This window comes from Sarcophilus harrisii, chromosome 5, assembly GCF_902635505.1.
Source record: "Sarcophilus harrisii chromosome 5, mSarHar1.11, whole genome shotgun sequence".
In the NCBI taxonomy this organism is placed as follows: domain Eukaryota; kingdom Metazoa; phylum Chordata; class Mammalia; order Dasyuromorphia; family Dasyuridae; genus Sarcophilus; species Sarcophilus harrisii.
Genome location: NC_045430.1, coordinates 188,224,321 through 188,239,612, shown reverse-complemented (window position 1 = coordinate 188,239,612; position 15,292 = coordinate 188,224,321). Strand labels below are relative to the sequence as shown.

The window sequence follows — 15,292 nt, the reverse complement described above, 5'->3', positions numbered from 1 at the left end:
TGAAAAGCAAAAATTTAAAAAAACCAGAAGAGGCTTTACTACAATTCAGAGTCCCATGAAATTTTAAATTAACATTACATTAACACATGGACTAAGATTTTATACCACCATCTAGTTGGGGAATAGAATATTCTATTTTAAAAGTATCTCATTCTCTTTTCACTTTTATGAAAAGACGAGAAATGGGGAGAAAGCTATATAAGTTTTGCACTTTGCACATATTTTCAAACTTCTTTGCTCCACTGATCAGCTTTTTTTGATCTTTTTCTTTTTATCTTAAGTGACACTAATTTTATCTAAATCAAGTTCCTATTGGTTTTATCCAGCATCTCTGGAAGAAAACACCTATTCCCATTAGCAGCAACCCTGGGGAATCAAGACTGGGGTCATAACTATTCTGTTGTGCATCCCACTATGCTTCTTAGTCAAAGAGATTCAAATGCTAAATAAAGTAATTTCTGACTCTTCACTAAATACTTCACCTCTTCCAGTGCCATTCAGTTACCAAGCCTTATCAGTTTTGTTACCTTAATATCTTTAACTTCTCTAACTCTACAACTCATTACTTTTTGCCTGGACTACTATCTCTATTCCATATTCAATCCATTCTCTTTATAACCTTAGAATGGTATTCTTAAAGCACAGATCTGGTACCCTGACTTAGAAAGCTCAACAAAAAACAAAATTGCACTATCTGGCATTCGAAGTCAATCACAACTGACTCATGCATTATCTTTTCAGATTTATTACATTAAAAAAAAAAATCTTTATACTCTTTATATTCTCATTCTAATCAAATCTAATCAAACCATTCCTCAGAAAAAACATTCCATCTCCTATCAACACATGTTACATCTGGTTTGTAGAATTCCTAACTCTTTCCAAAGCTATGTTCAAATAGTGTTCCAACCTTGGAAATTTTCCTGATTCCTCCCTTGCTAGTACTCAACCCTAATAAATTTTCCCTTTCACTTTATATATACTTATATGAGTATGTTATTTCCCAAACAGAATTTAATTTAAGGTGTTTTATTAGCTGTATGATAATAGAACAGTTGTGAAAATATAAATGATATAACATCTTTCAAATGCTTGGGAATTATGTGAATATCAAGTGTTTATTCTCTCAACTTCTACTTTTAAGAAATTTCATCACATCAAGATCTCATTTTTCCCCTAAAGTGATTGCCAATTCTGTTAAGAATTTTCTTACCACCTAAAAAAATGAACACCTTTCTTTAAAGATTTCCCTATTCTTCTATTTTATATATAGATCAATATTTGAAATTACAGTAAATTCCCTATCTAAGATATTAGATTTCAATCAGCAAACATAGACAAAGTACCTAAATAGTATAAGATATTGTGTTAGTTGCTGGGAAAATAAAACAAAAAAAGTCAGGCCCTAAATTCAAGTCAGTTATTCCCAATTTAATAGGGAGGATATAGATGAAATATCTATACAAATGTGTTTGACACTAGATAGAAGCCAGACCATACAATTTTTAAATGCTAGACTAGGAATTTATATTTCACACTACAAATGATTATGGGGAAAAATAAATAATTTGGTAAATGTAATCCTATATTAATGAGGATGAAGATTGGAAAAAGAAGAGAATTTTCAGAAGAACATAGAATTCATGATTCACTTTAAAAATCATCCAGAGTGGACATTATGTAAGTAGAATGATGCCCTCGTGTATCACACAGTAATACATCATCGAGATTTATTCAGAGAATCTTCAAAACATTTAAGTAAACAAAATTCTTGCCACTAATGCCACTGAAGTATACTTAGCACTATCAAATGGTTCAACATCAAATACAAATACTTTAAGATGCATTACTATCCATTTTGTTGCTTTATCCTAAGGAGGGTCCAATGGATTTATCTAAGTTACAATTTCCTTCTTTTAGGATGCAATCTCATTGAAAGTAAAGACTATCTTGCTTCAGTATTTGTAGACTTAGCACTTAATACAGTGCATTTTCATCTGTTCATGTACTCAAAACATTCTCTCCAATCAAGATCTTTTCTTCTTAAAAAAAATGTTAACATCTACCTAATAATTTGAGTTTTTATAAATTCATATTCAGGACATCCCTTAAAGTTGTCAAAAGATACTATGTAGGTCTCTTGATGGCATTTTACTGCATTTGAACATAATCAAAGTGAAAGACAAAAAACTAAAGTAGTATGCTCTGAATTTAAAACTTTTGAAATTCTTACTTTAGCTGCCACTTCAGCACTAATTTCTTCCTGAGTTTCTGCTAATCTTTTCTTGGCCACTTCTGTTCTCCGGTCACAGTCTGCAATGAAAGACTGCAGATGATCCATTGCCTAAGATACAAATGAAAATGCAATTATTTCAAATAAGAGCAAATATTTACCACTGGAAAGGACACTCCAATCACATTTTAAGCAATAAAAAAAAAAAATCAGATCAAACCAAACTATTCAAAAATAAGGAAGGATCAATTAAGGTAAATTATCTAAGTATATTCAAAATATTATAGTAATCACTAAAAAAAGGTAATATTTAACTAAGTGGCATTAGATATACTGTTTAGTAATAATAAGTTGATTAAAAAACATGTGATGCTATTCTACCTTTGAAAATTGTGTCAAAAGTACAATCTATCTGAAACATTCCCATTTAATTTAAAGCATTTATTTTTAAAAGAAAATTTCAAGTTCAACTATGTAAAAAAAAAAAAAAAAAAAAAAAGAGAAAGAAAAACATGCCACTATTATAACAGCAGAAAGAAGATTAAAAAACCAAAGTGTAAACAAAATCAACTGAAGATTTTTTCTTAGTTAGAAGGGATGAATCATTTGACACTTTCAGTCTGAAACCCTCCTTTAACATACCCCAAATATAAATTTATTATAATGTTATTCTTTGTACTATTGATTCAATAAATATATCAAGCATACCATCAAGAAGATGGACTAAGAGAAAAATTCTCTAGACTAAAGTTTAAGTTAATAAATCAAGTAATCTTTAAGTATTGATATCTCAGGATACTATCCAAGGACCATTTTATTGTGATACATAACACAAGAACAAATATCTCCACTTTATAAAATGGTTATGCTACTGTTCATTTCTAAATTATAAGGAGCAAATAGTAGGTATTGAAGTTGGAAAATGAGGGGAGAAGAGGTAAGGGAAGAAAAAGAAAATTCAATGAACATCTACTAGGTGGCCATTTAACATATGAAATACTGGGACTGACTATACTTTAAATCTCCCTTCTGGCCAAATTTAACAAGTTATAATATACCTTTCTTATTTTTTCTGTCATCAAAAATGTAGAAATATCTATAAATAAGAATTTCAAAATGACAAAATTCTTAGACTTTCAGAAAAGAAAAAATAAAAGTAAAACCCCTCACTCTGAAACCAAATAAAACACTACCATAGCAACAATAGTAAGCATGATGAAACCCAAATAGGTTAATGCCATTTTTGTCTGTTTTTAACTCTACAAAAAGGAAAATTGTAATACACTAGATTATGTTTTTCAATTTGCTATATAAAAAGCTTTGAAGTATTTATTATAAACTCAAGTACTAATCCTTAGAAATCCTACCTTCAAAATCTCACAACTGGAATGTATTTGTCACTTCCATTAGCCTTCATATAAAATGTTTTGGTAACATAAATATGCACACCTGTATGCATCTATGTATACAAATATTAAAATTGAAGTTGAGTTAAATGGAATCATTAGATATGTATATACTTTCATCTTAAATATTTAAGTTACAGGCTCTTCAGTCACTAAAACCTGTTTGGTAAGTGATTATCTACATGAATTTCACAAGAATGTATGAATTGTACAATATAAAATATTCTTGAAATAGTCATGGATATAGTCCAGAGGAACCCTCTTAACTAAGAGGTTCTTAATCTGGGATCTATGGATAGATTGGGGTGGAGGTTTGGGGAAAGAATACATGAACTTAGAGTGGAAAAATTTTTAGCTTTATTTCAACATCACTAATTTTCTGCATAACCTATATATTTAATTTTATGAATTTAAAGAATATTTTGAGAAGGGGTCCATACATTCACCAGAGTAACAAAAGGGGTCCATGAAACAAAAAGGAAAAAGAACATATGTTTTAACCTAACAAATGATGACAAAATTAACTTTAAATAACTCAACACCAGTTATTTTCTATTTAGAAAAAACATTGACCTAAATGCAAAATATATAAATTCATTCCAAAAGAGTCAATTTGAAAAAGAAAAAAGAAAAAAAAAAAAAAGCAAATTACATACATCAAGCTCAAAAAAAAAGTCTTGTTCTTTGGACGCAATTTCATAATCTGCTCTTAAAGCCAGGTCATGAACCTTCAGACATTCTCCAAGATCCATCCTCTGAAAAAAAAAAAAAAATTATTAAAAAAGTAATTTGTAAAAACTACAAAATAAAATGTATTTTAATCATTATCAAACAATTCCTGCACAAAGGTATGCATTCAACATATTTTATTGTAAACTAATACCTTGGGGGCAGCTAGGTAGTATAGTGGATAGAGCACCAGCCCCAAGAAATCAGGAGGACCTGAGTTCAAATCTGGTCTCGGACACTTAACACTTCCTAGCTGTGTAACCCTGGGCAAGTCACTTAACCCTAATTGCCTCAGTAAAAATAAATAAATAATAAAAACAAACTAATACTTAAAACCCTTAAAACTAATCTTATATTTTGAAAGCCTAAATACTAATTTTTGAAATCCCTCCCAAGGACCATAGATGTGAATCACACCATAGTATTTTAAACATTTTTGTTGTTTGCTTGCTTTCCCCCTCTTCATTCCTCACCCCTACTTTGATTTTTTTTGTGTATGGCATGATAGTAAACTTTAGCATATTATGCGCCAAATAATTTGGAAAGTCCCATAATCTATTTCAAGTATATCATGATGAGCTACTTCCACTAACAGTTTTAAGCATTATAATACATAAGTATGTGCATTATTAATAACAATGTGTAGGAAGGTAGTAGTACTAATAAATGAGAAGACTGAATAGAAATTTCGGTTGCTTGGTAACATTTTCCTATTTAGATATCAAACTTGAAAAAAATTTTTTTAATTTAAAAGGAAATAATGATAACAAATGGTGAAAATAAACAAGGAACCATGGGGTAAATGAACTTAAGAACTTTTCCTGGCACCAAAAGTGAGGAGTCTGTGTACACACTTTCAGAGGCCACTAACCTCCATAAGATAATCTATTTTCTAGATCAAACTTTTCTATATATAGTGAATTTTCAATAAAATATTTGATAGTTAATTGAATACTTTCTTTTTACTTCAAAAATCACCTTTTCTTTCTCCTTTCTCCCCCTAATACCAATAAGAAATTTAAAAGTATAAACTTAACATTTTTAAAAGTTGCTTTTCAAAGAGTTCCTCTGTATTTGTGGAAATAATTAATTTTTATAGAATCGATAGTGATTAATCTGATAGAAGAACTACATTCTTCAAATAAGCACCTTTCTCAGCTCCTGGAAACTTTCATGAAAAGCTGCCACAGAAGAAAAATTAATAGTACCATAGAAATATTTCAAGATTATCTACCTTGTAAAAGAATCCTCTACTCTGAAATGGATGCTGTGAAAAAACTTAAGAGGAAATTGGAATAAACACTTCTCTTAACTATAATGGGAAGATAAAATTATTTATTAAACAAATAGAATAAGTTACTATAATGGAAAGAATTGTGTAGTCAGAGGATCTGGGCTCAAAATACTTTCTCACTTAATCCCTGTGTAATTTTGTCAAGTCACTTAATGTCCTAATGCTGGACTAGGAAACTTCCAAAGTCCCTCACAAGTCTAAATCTATGATCTTATTAATCTGTTCCCGCAAAAATTTCTAAAAGAACAAAAAAAAAAACAAAAAGTAGATTAGAGAACATTTGGGAAAATATCACAGATGAAGATAAAACAAAACTAGGTGACTTAGGATGAATACAAAAGGATGCCACTGTCTCTTAAGAACTATGTTAGGAATGTTGAAGTTGAAGTAAAACTCAAGTTGATCAATGTTTGAGGTAAACAGGCTATAATAGTATTTGGCTATACTGAGCAGACACTTGTCATACACATAGAACAGAGGAAACAATTTTACTCTTATTTTGCTTGTTTTATTTCTATCAAGAAGCATGAGATTTCTGGTGAAAAAAGAACAGAAAACTTTTAGTAATTAAGGGTATAATTGCATATTTAATTGCCCTAATAAATTCAAATCACTAAGACTAGATGAATTATAATCCAGAGTACTGAACTGGAACTGACTCCTGTAATAATATAATTCAACTCACTTTCTAGATAAGGAAACTGAGGTGCAGAGAGATAAAGGATTTTGCTCAAGCTCACTAAGATAATACGTAGTAGAGTTGGGATTCAAACCTATGACCTCTGAGTCCAAATCCCATACTCCTTCATAAAACCATGTTGCTAGATGACCATGAAGGATAGAAGGGACATAGACATGTAACATCCCAAGATGTAAGAAGATAAATACTTTAAGTTTACAGACGACTGTAGACCCTGATCCTCATTAAAATCTTGTTTGTGGACAAAGGAAGTAGTAATCATTAAAAGCCAGCATGGTTCATTAAGGTAAAAAGAAAATATATTTTATTTAAAACTAATATAAATATTCAAAGGCAGAAAAATGTCTCTATGGGATATTTTTAAAAGCAAACAATTCGCAATAGTATAAACAAATTACAACTAATCAGTCAATCAGGTTCAACTTCACCAACATAAGCTAAAAAGTTTTGAAGAATAATTTTGCAATCAATCTGCAAAAAATAATTAAGAGTGATAAAATTCATGGTTGGCGGGATTCTGATAAGGTACTCTAATACAAAGCTGCTGGGATTACAAATTGGTGATTTTTTTTGGGAAGATAACTTGACAGTTACAAATCATAACCCTTGTACCTCAATGAATTCATTATTGACCATCATCAACAAGGGAGGAAAATATGTTCAAAGATCTTAATGCAGTGTTACTTCTATTCAGAAAAAATTGGAACCTAAATGTTCAACAATTGAAGAATGGCCACACAAATAATCATTTATCATTGTAACAGAATAATATGAATAAAAATATGAATACACATGAAATAAAATGAAGAACCATAAGAACACATCATCAAACAACTATATAGTAAAGGAAAAATATAAACACAAATATTGAAGTGAATAAACTAGAAAATGGAAGGGGATACATAGGAAATAACTAATAAATTGTTTGCAATATTTAATCGACCGAAACCAATATTATGAAATGTAAAATAATTGCTAAAATGTTCAATTGGTTTTAGAGATGTTTCAGTTAAACTTATGCTATACTACTTGTTTTTTGCCACCTTTGATATAAATATTTCCTATACAGTGAATGTTCTTTTTAAAAGTCATTTGAAAAATTGTATATAACTGATGACTTGGTTAGGCTCTTATTTAAATATACTTTTGAATTAAAATTATAATATTACAAGTAACTTTAGAGTTACTTATCTTTTTAGATGACAGCAAAGAAAATCAAATTCAAAATGCAGTTTAATTCCTTTCACAAATTTTTTTCTTGCTCAAAAACCTGGCTTTTCATTTCATACACATTTATAGGTCTAGGTTGAAAAAACTTAATCTTCAACTAAAAACCATTAAAAAAATTTTTTTAAAGCCCCTTTTCTTCACAATTATTAGGTCAACTCTAAATTTCTTCTTCCCTTCATCCGATTATCTTTTGCCATCTTCCAAAACAGACTTTCCTCACTACCTCACTAACTTCACTCGATTCTTAACATTTCTTTAATATTTTACAAATTAAAGATACTACTTCCAGTTGTTTTGGTCATTTTAATGTAGCATTCCCAAATGAACTCTATCCTCCTTGAGGAAAAGATTTCATTTATTTCCTTTGTTTGAGCCTCCTGCACAGCACCTAGTAGTTTTCTGCACAAAGTAGGTGTACAACAAATGCTTCTTGAGTTAATGAATTTAGGCTAATAGCAGGTAATACAAGCAGTGATTATCCCAGACCACAGATAATCCATATACTATGCAAATAATAAATCACAATAAGCAAATTAAGATTACTACAAAAAAAAAAAAATAACAACAAACATTTATTAACCACTTACAGTGTGTAGAGAACTGTGCTAGGCCCTGGAGAGATAAAGTTTAAATAAGAAAGTTTAGATAAAACAGGAATTACAGTAAATCAGTTGACAAGTGCTAAATTATTCTATTAATCCTGCTTCACATTTCTGAGGATAAGGGAATAACTGCTGAAAACAGAAGAGTCTAAAAAGCAAAGGAAATTAACCAGTGTAACAGGATATGCAAGATACCATCCTTCAGAAATATAAATAACAAAGTAGTGTAACAACTGCCCAATTTTAGAGAAATACAGGTTGATGTGAAATCATATTAAGTGCCAACTACTGTGAATAGAATTGTGGTTTTATGATAGGCAGAATCTAAGATGAAGTACAAGAGACAGCCTTGAAGAGCAGATGTTAACCATTTCACTGAGGACTTAAGTAACATAAATAAAAGATCTGACCTTAGTTCTGGTTCTATTTCTACCAATCACTAGCTATGTATCTCACATTTCTTTAGATGGTTTACAAAATGCTTTACATACATTCTTTTATTTGATCCTCACAGTTTTACAAGGCAAGTAAATATTACAGAATTATTACTCTCACTTTATAGAGGAGGAAACTGAGGCTGAGATCGGTCACACAACTACCTTCAGAATGTAGTATTTCTTGATTCCAAACTCAGTATTATTTTCATGTAAGTAATACAACCTCTGAGCATCAGTTTTCTCAGCCATTTTTATATCAGGGAAATACCAATGTTTTTCACTTACATTATGAGTTAAAAAATTAAAGAATTTTGGAGTTGAAAGAGACCACATAAGTCATCTAGCAATACTCAACAAAGGAGCAATATTTTCTATAACATATCCAACATGTTGATCATCTAGTTTTCTGAGTAACAGGGTTAACTACTGTGTCCTGAGTTAGCCCATTCTATTTCCAGATAGCTTTGTTGAGATGTTTTTCCTTTCACTAAACTTATCTAATGTCCCATCCACATAATAGCCTCTCAAATATTTTAAGAAAAATACACTTTCCACCTTCTCTGCTCTCCCCCCACCCCAATATTCTGTAAGCTACATATTTCATGGTTCCTTCAACAATCGATTTGCATAATGCAAGATCCTCTTGCTCTTCACTATCCTGGATGACTTCTAATCACTGTTTACCATACCAATTTCCTTTCTAAAATATGAATTTTAGAAGTGAATATAATACTCTTCAATACTCTAACCCTGAGCATTATGCCTCTTTTAAATCAGCTGACTACATCTGCTTTCTTGGCTGATAAATGATTTCAAAAACAGTCAAGAACTATATTAGGTTATCAACAATACAATATTAACAAAAGACAATGTACAATGAAATAAAAAAATAACTGGTACAATTTTTAAATGTTTATATAAAAGTTATCACAGAAAATTGTATAAGTTGGAGTTGTCTCAGAAGTAGGGAAGAAAAGACTCGAACCAATTTTGAAGAAAGCAAAGAATTTGAACAGACAGAAGTAAAGGAAAAAGATTATTTCAAATAGAACAACATGAATAAGGATCTTGTAGAGGACGGCAGATATTGGGAACTCTGAGAAAAGTATACTTGAAGCAAATATACTTACAGCAGGGTGTTAACTCAAGTGTGGTTGAAGAGATGATTGTTCTCTAGTTCACATATACTTAGTATGATGATGTAATGGTTCTACAGTTGGCACATGCTCAGTGTGCTGGAGTGATGTAATTGTACTAAGGAATATAAGGACTGAGAGGACTTGAAATAAGCAGACTGAAGAAAGACTTGAGTGAGAGTGTGCTTGAGCTTGATCTCAAGACTCTAGACTCCAGAGAGTTCCTCAAGAAAGCTAGCCCGGACATTAAAGGGTCTAATGGGAAGAATGAATGTGGCATGTTGTAAAAATGGTGAGGAGCCTAAATAAATCAAAGGTCACCTATTCTGTAAATATTTTATAAAGATTAAATAAAAGAGGACTAGCTTTGGAGAAATATCTGAAAAACAGGCATGTTAGAATAGACTGTAAGGAACTTAAAGCTTTTCTGTATGGGGGAATGACAAAAGGTAGTAATTTTTTAAGTTTAATATGTCAAAATAAGTAGGATAAGAGTCAGACCATGAGGATGGGAAGGGGGACACAAAGGCAGACAAACCAATCAGGACTCTATTGCAATAAAAGTGGAAGGAGTAGCAAGGACTTGGGCTGAGATGGTGGTAGAAACTGAAAAGATAATATAAAAGTTGAGTGATAGGGCTGTATAATAACATGAAGGTTGTGTGATAAGGCACGATGTAGAACACAATGGAAAAAAATTGGTTCTTCAATTAAAGGACCTAGGTACAAATCGTCTATCTAACTATGTATTCACTACATAATTTATCCACTATATAGTAGATAAATCACACTTGATTAGAGATAAAATGATTTCAAAAATAGTAAAGCACTATATTAGGTTATTAATAGTAAAATAGTAACAAAAGGCAATATATAATGAAATAACCAAGTCATTTAATCTTTTGGATCTCAATTTCCTAACTTACAAAATAAAAGAGTTGGAACGGATGACTTGAGGATCCTTTTAGCTCTAGATTTATGAACTTATTCAAAGAGAGTAAGAAATTAGATCTAATCATTAAGTCATAAATTTAAAACTGAAAAGGACCTCTAGTCCAAACCCCTCATTTTACATGCAAGGAAACTGAGCAATTAAATGCTAAAATAATAAAATATTAGTGTTGACTTGGCTGTGAGAAGACAGAAAAATAATTAAGTGACTAGGTAGTTTGATACTTTTGTAAAGCAATATGAAATTATACAAGTAACAAAAACATTTAATTCTCTAACCAAATAATTTATGGAGACTATTGACAAACAAGGCCTATCTGTACAAAAATGTACCAAAACATTACTAACAACATTATCTATAAAAGCAAAAAATTAGAAATAAACTATATGTCAAACAACTAGAGAATGATTAAACAAACATATTAATGAAATGGAATATTAACATAAGAAATTACAAATATAACATTACAAATAATGAAATATGGAAAGATAAAATGATATAAAACATAGAAAGCAGAGGAAAATATAAATTACAAGCATATAAATGAAAACAATCACTAAACAGATTAAATATAATGAGCAACAGTAGTAAAATCTTGTAAAACCCAGCTTTCTAATAATAAACAAAAATATCACTACATATATAATTCTGTATGACACTTTTATTTTTGTATGTTTTGAGGGATTTTAATTTAAAAGTAAGGAAATGTTATTCACCTTTTTTAAAGAACAGTTTTCTTACTGTTATATTTCAACTGTTTGAATACCTCATGTATGTCAATAGAAATCAAAATGAAATTTTTAACAAAATTCATCCTTGCTTTCACAAAATATGTACATGTATCCAAAATTAATTAAGCCCATTAGATTTGTAACAACAACCATAAGTACTGATCTAGACCAAGATTGCAGATCACATTGTCTCTGGATTATTCAAAACACTTTGGAAGAAGAATTTAAATCGTAGACAGAGATAAATTCAGATATTTTTAGTCCAGACTAAATCACGTGCAAAATATTCAGTAAGAGATTTCAAAAAGGGCCAACCACACATTAGATCACAGTATGTTATTACACACAGGTTCACAAAATAAGCTAAAATTACTTTGACTTATTCAAAAGATTAATTTTCTTTTTAGTAAATTTCTTGTCACAAAAACAGCTTAAGGAAATTTATCAGTAATACTTGCTTGAAATAGCTGCTTCATGAAGCAAGAATCCTATATTTTATTACTAATTCAATACCTAAAGTTATATTCAAGACTTGAAGATTAAGGTATAAATTTTGACAGTAAACTTAAAATTATTTCCATGGATAACTTACTGATAAATCAGTTCATGACTAATTTTAAATATAGGCAGGTATGGACAAGACTTAGCCACCAATCATGTTTCTGGGCCATTCAGAAATGGGAATTAAAGCTATCATAAATTAACTTTTTTATATTGAGTTTCTCTTAACCTAAGATTAACCTGCTGCCTTGAAAAAAGAATCACATGGTAGACTTCAAAGTTTAGTTTAGTAAAGTCAAGTTTAGTAAAAACGTGTCTTACCTGGCATTAAAAAAAAAAAAAAAAAAAATCAAACCAGATAACCTCTGATCATTATCAGCAGGCTTCAAGAAAGTTATAGTGCTGAAATGAAACTTCATAGGCCACAAATTTAAAAACAACAACAATAATAATAATGACAAAGCAGAGGATTCACAACTGCCTGGTGAACCGGAGCAGTTTATCCAAATAATCTTAAACTAAAAGAACAGATGGCTAAGTTTGGGCACACAGTACAGGGAACAGAAAATCAGTGCCAAAATAACTTGAAATTCATGTCAAGATAGGTGAATAATAGGTAAATACACTAATATTGATATTTATGCTCTGGAAATTGAATAATGAATGTTATCATTTCTGTATATTTAACTGCTGGTTATCAGTTTCAAGAGGCATATAAAAGAGAGCATTTTATACTGCATTAGCTCTCTAGGATGTAAAATTTAGTAACATTGCTATTATAAGAAAATGCTTATATTTAAACATCAAACCTCATTCTTGAATTTCACAAAAGCTTTATTTTTTCCATGCAATCTTGTAATAACTGGCCAAGAGTGTTTTCAAATATTGGAATTTCATATTGGAACCATGGAAGTAGCAGATTTTTTTTTCGTATTAAAAGCTCTCTCATCTCCTTGCTACTACTTCTTTTGTTCTCCCTTCCATAGTTTTATTGTACATGGAACAGGCAACCTAAGACTTCAATAATTCATATTTGGCTGACAACAACCAAAGCATTCTAAGTTGAATATGTCTTTGTGGGCAAATTGTGAAAGAGAAGATTATCAGTATGTTGACCTTGGTCAATTCTTTGTAAAAGAGCTTCTTTTACAGCCTGCTTGTTTGGCCTGTTGCTGTTTGGCAATGCCATTTACTGTAGAATAGTACTGTGAGGAAAAAACTCTTAGGTTCTAATCAGCTCCTTCATTACCTGGGTGACCTTTGGCAAGTTACCCTGCCTCCCGGGGCAGCCACAGTTTCAGCTATAGAATGATGGGCCAGAGAGAATCATGTTTGAGGCCATTCCAGCTCCAAGTGTAGCATCTTTTGAGAGTTATCAGATTCTGGGGAAACTTGATGTCAGAATGGTGAATCAAGTTTATGCATCTAGGCCCAATAGTCTGAGGATACTTCAGCTGTCTATGAAGCTGTAATAGTGTGAGTAACTGGGAAGTGAGGGCTATTTGGATTTTTACTTTTTATAATCATAGGCAACTTTTAACATTGTACTTATGAGCCTTTGGCTTGGCTTCTGTATGAGAAAGGACTATAGGATGACTTCCCTCTGTTTCTGGTACCATGTTAGGGGAAAATCCCTTCTAATTTTGATGGCCTTTTCCCTTATAGTTTGTCCTTTACAGATTTTTTTAATCTTCTAATTTCAAGGAAGAAGAAAAGAAGATAAGGGGCACTCTAGGTTTTAGGAGAAAGAACAATGAAGCTATTAAAAGGAAAACTTCCTGGGAAATTATATTGGCTCTTGGTTAAAACAAATCTCTTACACAAAGCAGATAAACTTTTACTCTAGTAATAACTCAGGAAACATTAATGCAACTATTCTCTTTCTGAAAAGTGAGAAACTTCAGAATTCTTTCTAACGACTAAGAGTAAGATACATATATGTGTGTGTGTATGTATATATATACATATATACCCATAACCATGAAAATTATACTCAAATACCCTCAGGCAAGTTGTAAAGGGGGAGACTACATAGCCTTGCACTTTGGTTGTATTTGAAAAGAAATGTGATCTAACCTGGCTGTTTAAGAGATAAGGAAGAAGATGATCATTTTCACAAGTGCACAAGAAAAGTGAAAAACTTAAAAAGTGTTTTCAAAACAGTACTTTAAACTGTGCCTTAAAGATACAAGGTATTATAAATTCTCTGGGCATGAGTCACACTCAATTTAAATAGAAAAACAAAAGGCAATGGTAAAGGCAAAATATAAATGAGATTTTAAAAAATACTCTTTCAAAAGCACTAGCAAAAATTTATCAGGTAAATGTTAATTCTACAAGATTATGTGAAGTTTAAGAGAATAGTAAACTCCATTATGTTGAATTCCATAGGGACAAGAAAGTAATTTGCTTAAAACAGAATCTAAGGAATATACTGCTAAAATTTATGTTGGAAATCTATATGAGCTTGAGATGAGATAAAATTTAAAATTCAACTTTCCTAATGTGAATAACCAAGTGAAAAAAAGAAGTACTTTGTACCTGCTAAGAGAAAATGAGAGGTACCACATACTTCACTACCGTCTTCACCTTATATTCAGGATTCTTATTGTTTTTATTTAGTGCTTTGGGAATTTGGATGATTTGTTCTGTTAGAGATGACTGAGCCTTATGCAGTGAGACAGAACACAAGACAAAAGGTCTAATGAGATCAAGAAATATAGTGTTAAAGGTTGTATACAACCATGAAGAGTAAAAATTCAACATCCATCTCTTGGTTACTCAGGGTACAGTACATTACAAGAAGTATGAGGAAAGAGAAATAATTTTCAACTGGTAATAAAAAGGAAATCAGGAAAGTTATCATAAAAGAAGTGGTTACCTACTCTGAAACTGGAAAGAAGGCTTTCAACAACTGATACAGGAGAATACATGAAGGCAAAGAGTAGGCCACTTTAAATAGAACCTAGAGTATATGAAAAGGATTAGAGTGAAATAAAATTGAAAATTAAGTTGGAATAAGACTGTATAGGGCCTTAAATCACAAGCAAAGGCTTTTGTGTTCAAGAGAAGCTACTGAAGATTTCTCACCAAAGAAATCACATCTTACAATATATGCATTATGAAACTATTTTAGAAGCATAGATTAGAAAGGGGAAACACTGGTGGCAGGAAGTCCAGTTAAAGGACATAATCCTGGCTAGGACTAAATAGGACTTTATGGAAGTGCAAATAGAAAGACAAAAATGTGATAGATCTCAAAAGTAACTGTCAGATAGCTCTTTCTCTGCTAGCAAAGACTTGGAAATTGAAGGGATGTTCATCAATTTGGGAATGCCTGA

The 15,292-nt window shown here is 31.0% G+C and overlaps 1 protein-coding gene across 4 annotated transcripts in view; it reads right to left on the bottom strand.

Annotated features, from left to right (window-relative positions):
* The window catches only part of LOC100928142 (putative RNA-binding protein Luc7-like 2), a 67,861-nt gene that overhangs the window by 30,947 nt on the left and 21,622 nt on the right, over positions 1-15,292 (bottom strand). For 3 of the 4 annotated variants that reach the window (XM_012551079.3, XM_003771654.3, XM_012551080.3), the window contains 2 exons: positions 4,296-4,394; positions 2,234-2,344 (listed from right to left, as the gene is read on the bottom strand). In XM_012551079.3, the coding sequence (XP_012406533.1) occupies positions 2,234-2,344; positions 4,296-4,394 (210 nt within the window). Of the gene's footprint in view, positions 1-2,233; positions 2,345-4,295; positions 4,395-8,179; positions 8,205-15,292 lie in introns of all 4 variants that reach the window. The other variant, XM_031939162.1, reaches the window with a different exon arrangement.